This window comes from Talpa occidentalis, unplaced genomic scaffold (assembly GCF_014898055.3).
Source record: "Talpa occidentalis isolate TD23 unplaced genomic scaffold, MPIMG_talOcc4v2.1 talOcc4.13, whole genome shotgun sequence".
In the NCBI taxonomy this organism is placed as follows: domain Eukaryota; kingdom Metazoa; phylum Chordata; class Mammalia; order Eulipotyphla; family Talpidae; genus Talpa; species Talpa occidentalis.
In genome coordinates, this window is record NW_023601322.1 from 60,291,397 (window position 1) to 60,304,731 (window position 13,335).

General features: G+C 42.2%; 1 protein-coding gene across 1 annotated transcript in view; it reads left to right on the forward strand.

Moving 5' to 3' along the window:
* HTR4 (5-hydroxytryptamine receptor 4) overlaps positions 1–13,335 on the forward strand; it is a 50,054-nt gene that overhangs the window by 11,028 nt on the left and 25,691 nt on the right. The window contains exon 4 of the mRNA XM_054693971.1: positions 8,454–8,607. Coding sequence (XP_054549946.1) covers positions 8,454–8,607 — 154 coding nt within the window. The remainder of the gene's footprint in view (positions 1–8,453; positions 8,608–13,335) is intronic.

Genomic DNA, 13,335 nt, shown 5'->3' on the forward strand with positions numbered 1-13,335 from the left:
TATAAATATTAACCACGAGGATTATTCCATTGTTGTTTTCCTTTGCAACTGCAAATTTCTAGTGGCTGCCTTCCTATACGCTGATAGTGTCTTCTTTTTGAGGAACTTTGTGCCCTTCAAGATGAACCCCCAACCTTCCAGCTCTGATTATCCCCCCTCTCTCCTTGGTAACTCTCAGGTATCCTGTGGCTTCCCCTGCCCCTCTGCACCCTTCTTTCCTGTCCCCTTGTCCCATGCTGAGCTCTGGGGTCCTCTGAGTGCTGGGTCCCTATTTCTACCTGCCTGCTCAATACCTTGTCTTAAGCATCTGTTTATTTTCCAGACCCAATGTGCTCAAAGTGGAAATTTCCATTGTAAACTAACTCCTCTTCCACTTTGTACATAAAAGGTACATCTATTAGTCATCTTTTAGTCATTCAAATGTAACTCTTTGAGGTCATTTTTTGTCTACCATGACCAGCTGGATGCCAAATTGTAGCTATATTTTATCTTTAAATATCTTTCAAATCCACCTTCTTTCTCTTTATTCCTTTTTATTCCTCTTTATTCCTCATTCTATATGATTGCGGTAGCTTTTTAGGTATTATTTTTGTAGATTATCTTATCAGTCAGGTTCTTCTTAAATATCTCTTTTCCTGTGTGTCCTCAGCTCAAACAGCTTCTAGAATGTTGCATATCCTCCTTCCTCTTCCTAGGTGGGGTCACCCTTGTCTGGCCTTACCCATTTACCAGCATTACCAGGGCATGATACCAGCACATAAACTTTGGTAGATGCAAATTTAAATTCTGTATGATGTTGGGCAAATGACTTAGATCCCCTAGGCCTCCATTTCTTTATCTTTAAAATGTGGAACATGAGGGCTGCTTTGCAGCATTGCTGTAGGAATCAGATACAACATAGAAGCACTTAGTGTGCCCTCACTAAATACGTAGTGTGTATAGTAAGAACAAGTAGTAGTTGTTGCAAGTAGAGAAGAAAGTACACAAGGAAAACGCAATTAGAGAGCAGACACACAACACAATTAGAGAACAGAAGATACATATAAGGTGTTGTAAAACACCAGGACAGAGATGGGCACAAATCAGATCTCAGATAAGAGGCCAGAAAGAACCTTCCAGAGACTGAGCCTGGAAAGGTCAGTGAGACCATCATCTTGTGTCTGCATGAAGATTGATCGGGTCACATATCTTAAACTTTATCTCAGTCACCTTGCCCAATAAGCCCTGCCAGGATGTTTTCAGATGACATTTTGGAAAGATTATTCTTTTTTCCTTTAGTCTGTAATAACTCAGGAAGACACCTTCCTTGACAGCTAGCTGATAGTCACCTTGTAAGTGTTCTTATCAAGAATATTTAGCAGAGAGGAATGCAGCAAACATGAAATCTGCAGATTGCGCATGGGACTGTGATTCCTGCAAAGGCTGATCTGCTATCAATCCGCTCTTATGAAAAGGAGTCACTCTCTGACCCCTATCCCTACTGCTCTTTCCTGGAACCCATGTGTTTCATGCTCTTGCCTGCATTATCACTCCTTCCTGTCCCAGGCTCCTGATGAACACCCCTGCTGGGTCTTCCCTATTGATCCTCCAGGTGCCTGGCAGCTTGCCAAGTGCCTTGGGAACCAGAGCTCAAGGCTTTTCCTTTTCTCTTGAAGCTACTGCTGCTTTTCTCTCCCTATTTCCTTGAAGGGGAAGTAGAGGAGTTAAAATAGAAGCAAACCCGATATGAAGACCAGAAAAATAAGTCTCTTCCTCTGCCACAAAATGTGACTGGATCACCTCCTGGAGGAAGGGCTGTTAGCCAGTGAACCCCACAGTTACCCTGGACTATCAATTATCTGCTTATCCCTGTCATAGGTATCCATTGCCATATAACACCCACCCCCAAATTTAGTGCCTTCAACAACACTGTATTCATGTTAGATCCCATAATTCTGTGCATCAGGAATCTGGATTTGATTGAAGCTCGTTGATGATGTTTAGTTGGAGATTAGCTTGACATGGAAGATCCAAGGCAGGTTGCCTTCGTGGGGTGTCCATAAAGTTAGGCCCAGCTGGGCCCCCTCTTCCTGTTCATGTGGTCCTAGGTATGTATATGTGATCTCATGTTGATCCAAGTTAGATTTCTCACATGACAGTTCATGACTCTGAGAAGGGACATATGTACCATACCTCCAGTGGAGTCTACTGGTCAATGAAGTCCCAAAGCAGCCCAGATCCTGGAGGAGGGGCAAACTCCCACCTCTGAGTGAGAGAAGCAGTCAAGAATTTGTTGTCATCCTTAATCCAGCACAACTGCAACCTCTCACAAAAGCTCGGATGGAATTAAGCCACCTTTTGGACTTCAGAAAACAAAGACACCGAGAAAGTTGTCCGAAGTTGGAAGGAAAATTTTCTGTGCAATAACTGGAAGTAGAATTACTGATTCTTGTTACAGGTAAAACGCCCCTCATAATTCATAAGTTCACTGATTCAGTGGAGCTCTTTGTCCCCTTAGTCTTAAGTCTTAAAGATGACTGGTATTTGCTTGTTGTGTTAGGAATTGTGAAGAAAGTCTGTGCTGAATGTTTTGTTTACCTGATTCTATTCCAGTTCTCATTCTCTACTATGGTTGATGTTCTTTTCTTCTTAAGTTGATCTTGACTAGCGATTGGACCTTGATGATCACCCATGATGCCATCATCATTCATCTCACATAGAGGAAGGCTGGTCCTGGACTAAGTCCATGAGAGGATGCTACACATACGAGCTCATTCCAAGCAGCCAAAGAACACTCAGTGCTGCTTCCATTCACCTTTGGGGATCATTCTGTTTCTTAGAATCAACTCTTGAGTACATCTCTTGAAGAGATGTTGTACCATGTGATTTCTGTTGTACTTGTTAAATAATTTGGAGCCCCTGTGCATTTGAATTTGTTTACAATAATATGCATAAATATTATAAATAGATATAAATATCTATATGGAGGTAGAAGTAAAAAAAAATAGCTACTATTTATCAAGTTTTATATGCCAGGGATTTCCTAAATTTTGAACATACTGTTTCATCAGTTCTCACAGCCAATCAGTGAAGAAATGAATGTAACGATGCCCAGTTTAAAGCTGAGAAAAGTGGATTTGAAGTGCTTGAGTAACTGATGCTAAGACCACAAAGCTTATGAATGGTTGAGTCAGGAGAGCTGGTACCAGAGCGAAGCCATAGGTCTAATCTCCTCTAATTCTGAGAGTCTAAAATACCAACTTGTTCTCCTTGTTCTTTCTGCCTTCCCTGTAGTTGGGGGCAAAAGGATAGGAAATGAGGAGGAAGAATTTTCCTTAATTGCAGGAGGAGTGGAGAAGAGATTAGCCTAGAGCTTAAAATACACGACTGTTTCTAAGAGTTGTCAAAGTAAATTGTGTCCCCAGAGACATTTAAAAGCAATCTTGATCACACATTTACACATGCATGGCTGCAGTTGGGGAAGCTGGTGGCTGGTCTACCAAAGAGGATTTTAATAGAGCTCTATGAGCAATACTTTGAGATATTCTGCATTAAGAAATTACTTTGTTAATACCTTTGCTACATTTTAGTTAATCCTGGCCATCTGGAACCTTTGAACATTCTTTAACCACTTGGTGAAAGTTTTCTAGAAGTTTTAAAGAAGAATGGAATTGTCCATGGGAAGACCAGGGAGCAGACCTTGCAGATCAGTCTAGTCCCGAGGAGCCACCCTGGCCTTCCCAGCAGAGCGAGACTACCTCCCCCCAGGAACCCATTTCTCCTTCTCTTGAACCTGGTGCAGTCCAGCTCCTTTGGCAGGACATGCAGCAGTGTAGACTGTAAAGGATGTTTTCCAGTTCAAAACATTTTCAGTGACTCCTCTAGCATAACATCAAAAAATTCTAAGGCCTGTTCTCAAAGTGAGGTCCTAAACCACCACCAGCAGCAGCACCTGGCACATATCAGAAATGCAAATTATTGGGCCCCCTTCTGAACTACTGGAGGTGCCCTGAAAATTGAGTACTGTAGCATTGAGAGCTGCCCTTCAGCCAGTTTTTTTAAGCTTATATCCTTCTACTTCCTTACAAACACCCTAGGATGCAGCTAATTTGTACTCTTACGTGTTTACGGCTATGTGAATATATGGACATGTATAGGTAGGTATTTCATATATATATATATATATATATATATATATACATGTTTATAAAATTTCTCTCTATATACTCTTTGTCCATAATGTCTATAGACATCACTCAATTATACTTTCTCCTAGACCATCCTTACATATTCTCTTAAATCCAACTTAAAAGATAACTATTGCCAGCCACTATGGGAATGCAAAATGGTCCAGCCACTGTGGAAGACCATGTGGAGACCCTCAAACTGCTAAAAATTGAGCTACCAAATGGCCAACAATGCCACTCCTAGGAATCTACCCAAAGGACACAGAAACTGCCTGGACTCCTGGCCAGAGCCTGGGGTTCCCTGGATCCTGACCCACCCCCTCATTGTCCTGAGCTTCCTCCACCACCATCATATAGCAGTGTGGGCCATACTAGCCCCTGTACACCTCAGTGCCACAATAAACTTATATCCAGCTGTGGAAAAAAAAGACAGAAAAACATTAATAGGAAAGGAAACGTGCCCTCCTATGTTTATTGCAGCACTGTTTACAATAGCTAAGATTTGGAAATAATCTAAATGCCAAAAACCAGATGACTGGATCAAAAAATGTGGTGTATACACACACACACAATGGAATACTATTCAGCACTCAGAAATGATAATCTCATGCCATTTGTGGCAACATGGGTGGGAATTTTATGGGGACTACACCTTAGAGGAGAAATCAAACATTGTACAAAAATGAACAATGATGTAAAAAAACACATACATAAATAAAGAAAAAGACACTGTTGGAGAAAGCTTTTCCCTTTAATAGATATGACCTTTCCCACTCACAAAACCTGATTCCATATTCTAATAGAATTTATTTTAATTGGCCATGATTAAGGACTTATTATTTATTCATCCCACTTGGGAGCATCTACTCTATATTTAGCACTGTTCTGGGCCTTGAAGATACAAGGGGAACAAGGCAAACATCTCTGGAACTGAGAAGTCAGTTAGGGGAAGATGATTGTTCTTTGAGGGAGCACTGATATGTCAAATGTCCAGGTGTCCCCCAGGCTATGGTTAAATCAAGGTGGACAGAGCGGAAGGTGATGTACTAATCTTTTCTGGTGCATAAAGAATGAACCAAACTATTGTACTTTCTTTGGGGTACCCCACTCTGAAGTGGTAATGGCTTTGTAGCCCACAAAGAGGCCTTGGCACCCCTCCTCTGGGTGAAAGTCACCTCCTCTAAACCAAGGTTCTTCAACCTCGGCACCTGACCTTGTAGACCGGGAAATTCTGGTCATGTAGAGCAGTCGGCATTCTAAGACATTGAGGAGAATCCCTGACTTTACTGGATGCCAGTAGCATCAGCCTTCCAGTGTGACAAGAAAAAATGTGTCTGGACATTGCCAAATATCCCTTGGTGGACATAATCACCCCAGGTTGATTTTACCTGCAGAAATTAAGACTTCAAAGGAATGTAAAAACTCTCTCTGGTGTCTGTCAGATCACTGTGCCAAAAAAAAAAAAAAATGGATGGTTTCACTTATAGCAGGAATATAGGGGAACCAAATAAGACATCAGTATAAAAAAATAATAACAGTACAAAACAAAAGCAGACAATTATAAAGCAGAGACATCCTGCAGGGGAGGAGGAGGGAGAGGGATCAGAAGGAGGGAGGGAGGAGCACATGGGACTGAGGTGATGGTGCACAGGTGCATTGGGGAAGGAAATTCTATGGGGACACCACCTGAGGAGGGGGAAGCAAATATTGTTTTCAAATGAATAAAAATGAACAATGATGTAAAAAATAAATTAAAAAAATAAAAAATAAATTAAGCCAGAGGGGAAAACTGGAAGTTACAGGAACTGGAATTTGGAGAAGACTTTTCTTATTGCAAGAATACATAAAAGTTTCAATGCCCTGTTGTAGGCCTTGCTGAATTACGTGTATTCAACAGGCTTGTATACATTTCCTTTTAGGAGGGATTTGGGGATTACAGGATTCTGAGGATACTTCAAGTTCTGAGATTCAGTGCTTTTATGTTTGAATTGTTTTTAAAGTGGCTTATGAAAAATTAAATAATCCTTTGAGGATTTGGGAGGAGCAGAGGAAGTTAGAGTGATGAGGTGAGCATCCTGCAGCCCATCGCACCAAGGAATTTATTGGAAAGATAGAAGATGGCTTTTATATTGCAGGAAGAGAGAGAGAATGAGAACCTGGAGGGGCAAGATCTTGGCTGTGCAAGGAGCAGGAGCCACTTCCAGCCTGCCAGGAGGCTGTGTGGGGGCCGAGGTCCTCCCCTGACTGGCCCATTTCTGCCTCACTCTGCATGGTGATCAGAACCCCAGGGGAAGGTCTAGTTGATTTCCTTAGCTGGAAAAGTCAGAGTCCCATCATTTTCTTTCCCAACAGCTCTGCAGCAAGAGAAAGCAAATGACTCCCAGTGGGTTTGGAATGCTAGTGCCGACAGAAAGGAGGGAGAGCAATAAATGAACACCACCACATGTCTCATCTAGGCCCTCTAGCAGGCAATGAGGAAGGGAGCAAAGTTTATTAGTAGAGTCATTCAAAAAAAATTTACCACTGTGATATCACTTGCTTTTCCTATAAATCAAGAGCATGGAGGTAATTCCAGCTAATGGTGGGTCTTTCATTACGGAGTTGTCTTCTGTTAGATTTTACTACCATGTCACTTTTTATAGAGAATATGAGTTGTGGAGGGCGCCCTGCGCCATTCTTGGGTCTACTGTTCCTTGCACTTTAGTCCAGCTCAGGACCCCCACTGCCCTGCTGGCCATGGCAGCTTCCCGGAAGCGTGTGGTCAGCTTCTCCTTGAGGCCTTGAGGGTCTAATCCTCCCCTCCCAGCTCTGAGGCAGCCTCTTCTCAAGTTCCCACACTGGGCTTTCCTTCTCATTCTCCCTTCTCTTGCAGCTCATCCTACCACCACCTCTTCAAAGAACATAGCCATTGTTATATTGTTATGCTTTGATTTAAGAAAAGAAAAGAAGAGGTGGAGAAAATTAACAACGTGAATTGCATAAAATGAGTGTAAGGGGGCGGTTCATCATTAAATGCTACAGATCTTACAGAATACACTTACCCTTCAGGCTGTCTTTCATGCTTATTCTTTGACCCTTTCAAAGACAAATAGCTGAGAGACCTATTGTGGTAATTTGCCTCTTGTCAAATTTCATGAACTGCCTGGGCAGGGAAGCAAGGATGCCACGGCTGGACTCACATGCAAGGAGCAGTCTGGGAGTTAGAGACTAGATCGTTGAATGGGGCAAATTACAAGACCCCTACCTGGAGGTAAGAAGAAAGCGCCATAGGCAAAACATGGACTCAAAAACAGGTGTATGATGAGTCCTATCAGAAAGACCAGACCCTGATAGAGGGAGGGGGCCTAAACAGAAGACAGTAAATGACAGCACAAGAAATAGTTACAAGTTTACATTCTTGGCATCAGAGAAAATTACATGATCTGAGCCAGAAGTAAAGCATGTCAATTCTATCACCAGTCAATGGCCAGACCAGTCACTTGGACCCATCTGACCACAGGGAGGTCAGGAAGTGCCTGCACCTGACAGGAGAGCAGGCAAACGGCAGTAACAACTTAGACCTGCCATTATCAATGCCAGGTCCCTCTTCCATGAGTTCTGATTCTGGAGATCCTTTCTATCTGCATTTTAAATAGGTCCCTCAGATAAGGTTGGTACAGGGCAGCAGAGAGCGGTTCTGTAGAGGTAGGCCATCAAGGGAGGTGAGCAAATCTGAGTCATGGTCTTAACATACAAATGGAGGCATGAACCACAGTCACCTCAACTTGTTATCACAAAGGGTAACAGATGCCTGAATATTGAGGCCCAGAGAGCGGGACAGAAGCTCCTAAAATGCCCAGGGTGTGTTGGCTCCGTGCTTGAGACAGAGCAGGACCCTCAGGTGTGTGGCAGGCTCCACAGGCGTGTTGGGAGAGTAGAGCCGTGGGGCCTGCTCCTCGCAGTGCCTTGCAAGATGGGATGTGAAGTTTCCATTCACATTGGCAGAAACTCATTGGCCGGTATAACATATGTTATTGGACAGTTGGTTCTTCCTCTCCTCTGTTATTTTCTAGCTTCTTTCTCCCTTCTCTGCCTACACACACTTTCCTGTTTCTTCCACCATATTTTTTTCTTCCCACCTTATTTTTATTCTCTACTTCTCCCTCCAATTATCCTCTTTGCCAGTATTTCCTCCTCTTATCTCCCTTCTTCATTCCCTGTCTCCTCCCTTCTCTCCCATCAATTATCCTCCCTGTCCCCTCCTCCTTCCTTCTTTCCCATGCCACCCACCCTCTATTCTCTCCCCAGGTACTATGCCATCTGCTGCCAGCCCTTGGTCTACAGGAACAAGATGACCCCTCTGCGCATTGCATTGATGCTGGGTGGCTGCTGGGTCATCCCCATGTTTATCTCTTTTCTCCCCATCATGCAAGGCTGGAATAACATTGGCATCATCGATCTGGTGAGTATTGGCAGACCCTTTTGGTTGACTGTCTGATTAACTTTGTTTGCTTAGAATTCTAAGTAAAGAAACAATACCAGGTTGGATGGATATTCCAAGAAAGATTCTGATAGCGGTCTGGGTGGCAACAATAGCAACCAAAAAGGCAAGCTACTCTTTTTGAGTGCTTAAAATGTGCCAGAAAGTATGCAAAATATTTACAATCCTGACAACATCCTTTTCTCATCTTATCCAGGTAAGAAAATTAAGGCTCAATAGATAAGCTAACATGCCCAGTCTTAGGCATCATAAGTAGTGAGATCCAATATTTCAGTCAGCCTGTAGAGCCTGAGGTGTGCCATGTGCCTGAGAGACCTTCCCATCCCATGCTGAGAGGCTCCAAGACTTACAATGAACCACAGACACTCGGTCTTGTGGGTAGAAGCTTCTAGAGAATGAAGAAAGCCTTGGGTCAAAGAACTGAACCCTACATCCAGGTCAGTCACTGACCCTCTTCCTGAAGGGCCACTTTCATTGACCCTCAGTGGAGAATAGTGCCTTTCAGGGGTGCAGGCGAGCAGCATGATTTACATCTGCCACCACCATTGAGATGACCTTTAAGAGTCACCCAGCTCTAATATGCTACGCTTGCAATACCAAACTTGTGATGAAGATCAAAAGCTGTTGTCTGGACTCATTAGCAAAGATATATATCCCCAAAGGAAGTTGTTAGGCAGTCACTTTAAAATTGACCCGAGGACCATGCCAGGTAGGAAGGGGACTAGGGAGCAGAGGTAGAGTAAGCTCCAACCCCACAGGGTGGGTTAGAGTAGGCACTGCCTCTTCCTCTCAACACCCAATTCCTAGCCCCTAATCTTGCCTTGTTCTTTGTCCAGGAAAGGATATCCCCACCAAGGCTGGGCCAGGATTTGCATGTGGTATGTCAGAACAAGCATTCCTTGGGCTTCTGAAAGAAATGCTGGGGACACAGCAGTGGAGAAATGAACAGGGGTCCGTAAAAGGGGGCCTGTCTGGATCTTTTCTTGAATGCTATCCCTTTTCTTTCAAACTTGCAGTTTTCTCTTTCCTGGGGAGAGGGAAATTCCAGTTTCCAAAAGCCAATAGAATGATAGTAATAATGGCCAACAAATGTGGGACATTTGCTGTGTAGCTCACACTTCATCATTCTTCACTCAGGCCTCACGCCAGTGCCATGAAGTACATTCTACTATAGTCCTCAGGAAACTGAGATCAGAGAGGTTAAGTTACTAGCTAAAGGCATATTGGTAGGCAGTGGTGGGGTAAGTCCAGGCCCCGGAAACCTATCCTCTTAATGTTTGTGTTAAAAATTTCTCCCCAGTGGAGATGATGTTTGGAAGCATCAACTTCTGTGCATCAGGACACTTAATGAGAGAGAGTTTCCAAGGCAAGTAACCTAGGGAATTGCTGTTCATTTATGAGAATAAGATATTGACATCCCCTGCTTTCTTATAACCAGGGATGGGCATCTGCTTACTCTTAAGATGCCTCACAGTTGGTCCACTAGGTGTGACTGCATTTCATATCCCTCTGCTCAACTGCATGTTGACTATGCCTAGAAAGAAGTTAGCACTTGGGCCTCCCCTGGTGGTGCAGGTGGTTGAGCGCCGAGCTGCGAAGCTGTCTGCAGCCTCTGCAGCACTGGTTCTTTGCCGGCCAGCCAGTGAGGGTTCCACATGGCATGGCAGACCTCTCCTGTCTTGCCCACTGCTCCCCTCAGTAGTGTATTTCATCAGTCTGCCTGTTCTGTTTCCGCTCTGTCTCCAGTGAATCCACTCACCCTCCCACGCATCTGGCCTGTACCCTGGTTCTTATATGAATAAATAAATCTTTAAAAAAAAAAGAAGAAGTCAGCACAACTCAGATGTTCACAATACATTTTCAGTGGATCCTTCTTACAGTTATCAGGCTCAATGAAGTTGCCACAAACACTGAATTAGCAAATATTTAATCACTGCTTCTTGTGAAAATTCGGGGCTAGGTTCCTGTGAGTCTCGCTCATAACATCTTCATCAACCAGTCAATATGTAATATGGGCTGCTTGGAAGAGAAGCCCATGAAATATAAGGTTATAGAAAAGTTGGAAATAAAATAATGGAAAACTAACACAAACTAATGAAGAATAAGCTGATGTAGCTATACTGCTGTACATCATAAAACAAAGGAAAGTAATATCACTGGAGGTAAAAACAAAAGCTATTTCCTGAGGATAAAAATGTCATTTCAATAGAAAGGTGTATTCTAACTTTGTCATATAACAGAAGATGCTAAATGTGGATGCCACTATTAAGTGGACAGCTGGGGGGTATGAAAATTTGATATCTTTTTTTTAAAGATTTATTTATTTATGCATACAAGAACTGGGGTACATGCCAGAGGTGTGGGGGGTGAGAAGATTCACCAGAGACAGAGTGGGGAGCAGAACAGGCAGATCTACTGAAATACACTGCTGAGGGAAGCAGTGGGAGAGCCAGGAGAGGTCTGCTGTGCTATGTGGGTAGCTTCCTGGTCGGGCATTGAATTCATGCTGCAATGGCTACGGATAGCTTCATAGGTTGTGTCTTAACCCCTTGCATCACCAGGGAGGCCCTCAACTTTTGATATTTATTCCATGTGTATATTCCCACTGGCCAGAGGCTGACCTCAGGGAGGGCATCGTCTTTGGGTTACATTTCTCTCATCAACCACGGGCTATTCCTAGAGAAGGTTGATGACTAACAGCTGTTAGGAGGCAGCATTTCAGGTCGGGAGAAAAGTCTTTCAATCCTTAAAAGGAATCTAGTGTATCACAGTATCCAGTACAAGTGCAGTTTATTCCAGGAATGTAACACGATCAATGCAGATCCTTGTATTAATAAAATAAAGAAGGGAAAGCCCACATTGTCATCTTATTACTTCCCCAAAATACATTGACAAAAATCAGTATTCATTCATGATTTTTAAAAAATTCCCATCATTTAAGAAAAAAGGAACTTCTCAAATAGTGTGCATCGACCAAAAACTTATAGCAAGTAATCATATTTAATATGAATATTAAATATATCCCCCTTCTAAAACTGGAAGTATAACAAGATGTTCACTGTTACCACTTTTATTCAAAATTATCATAGAAGTTTTATCAAGTTCAGTAATGCCAGAAAAAAATTAGTGTTATGTTGGAAAGGAAAAGGTGAAATTGTCATCATTGGCAGATCACATGAGTATTATGAAGAAAATTGAAAAGAATATAGAGAGAAAATATTAGTAACTAATTTAAGAAAGTTGCTAGATAGTCACAATATTAAAAAATTTCACTGAGCCATATATACTAACAACAAACAATTAGAATTAAGAATTTGAACACATTGTCATTTGCAATAGACTAAAATGTCAAGTGCTTAGGAATAAAACTAATAAAATATATGTAAGACATTTACACAAAAGTTGTAAACTATTACTAAAATAATTTTTTTAAAAAAAGATTTGTTTTAGTTTAGGCATACAAGAACTGAGGGGTGAGAAGATTTGCCACAGACTTCAATAAAGGGAGAGAATTACCAAGTTTCTGACACGGAAGACTTCACATTGTGAAGATCTTAATTTTCCTCAATCATCCTTTTCTAACCCAATCAAAATGCTAGGAGACTTTTATTAAAATTGATAAGCTAATTCTAACTCTTATGTGGAAATTCTGAGATATAAAAATAGCCAAAACAGTCTTAAGGAGAATGAGTTTAAAGACTTTTACTACCAGATATCCAAGATTCTAAAGTCAAACAAATTAAACCAATATTGTGCAAGAAACCAAGGGGACAAAATAGAAAATCCAAATATGGAGCCCTGTGTAGACAGCTCCCTGATTTAGGGCTCAGCTCACCCTGCAGTGCAGCTAGGAAACATGGTCTTTCAATAAATGCATCTGAGTCAATTGGATCTCCAGAAGGTAAAATTTTAATCTTGATCTTACACTATTACAGAAACAGTAATTCCAGATGGATTGTAGAATTAGATGTGAAAACTAACACAACAAAATTGGGAAGAGATAATATAGGAGAATGGCTTTAAAAGATTATATATGAGAATATCTTTATACTGGAGGGTAAATAACCATTTTTTTTCGATTTATTTATGTATGCATACAAGAACTGGGGTACAGGTCAGAGGTGCGGGAGGTGAGAGGATTCACCAGAGACAGAGTGGAGAACAGAACAGGCAGATCTACTGCAGTGCAGGTTCGATCCCGGCCGGCCGGGGAGAAACCCACATGGTGCAGCAGACCTCTCCTGTCTTGCCTGCTGCTCCCCTCAGCAGTGTATTTCGTCAGTCTGCCTGTTCTGCTTCCCACTCTGTCTCTGGTGAATCCTCTCACCCTCCCATGCATCTGGCCTGTACCCTGGCTCTTGTATAAATAAATAAATCTTTAAAAAAAATTACAAAAGAAATCCCTTTAAAAAAAAAAAGAAAGAAAGAAAATTGTGTACAGACATAACAGACAGGCACAACTCCTCTACTGCTTGTGCAGAGAGAATGGCTAATGACACTGGCCCCATTTTATTTCCATTCTTCCCTGGGCCCTCCAGCCCTGGGAGCCTGAGATATAGTCACATTCCATCATAGTGTTGTGTGCTAGAAACATATAAGAAAAAAAAAAAAAACCCTTTGCTGATAAACCTTCTCTCTTTTCTTTTCCCTTTACCTTTTTACTCTTCCTTCCCTTCCTGTCCCCTTCTT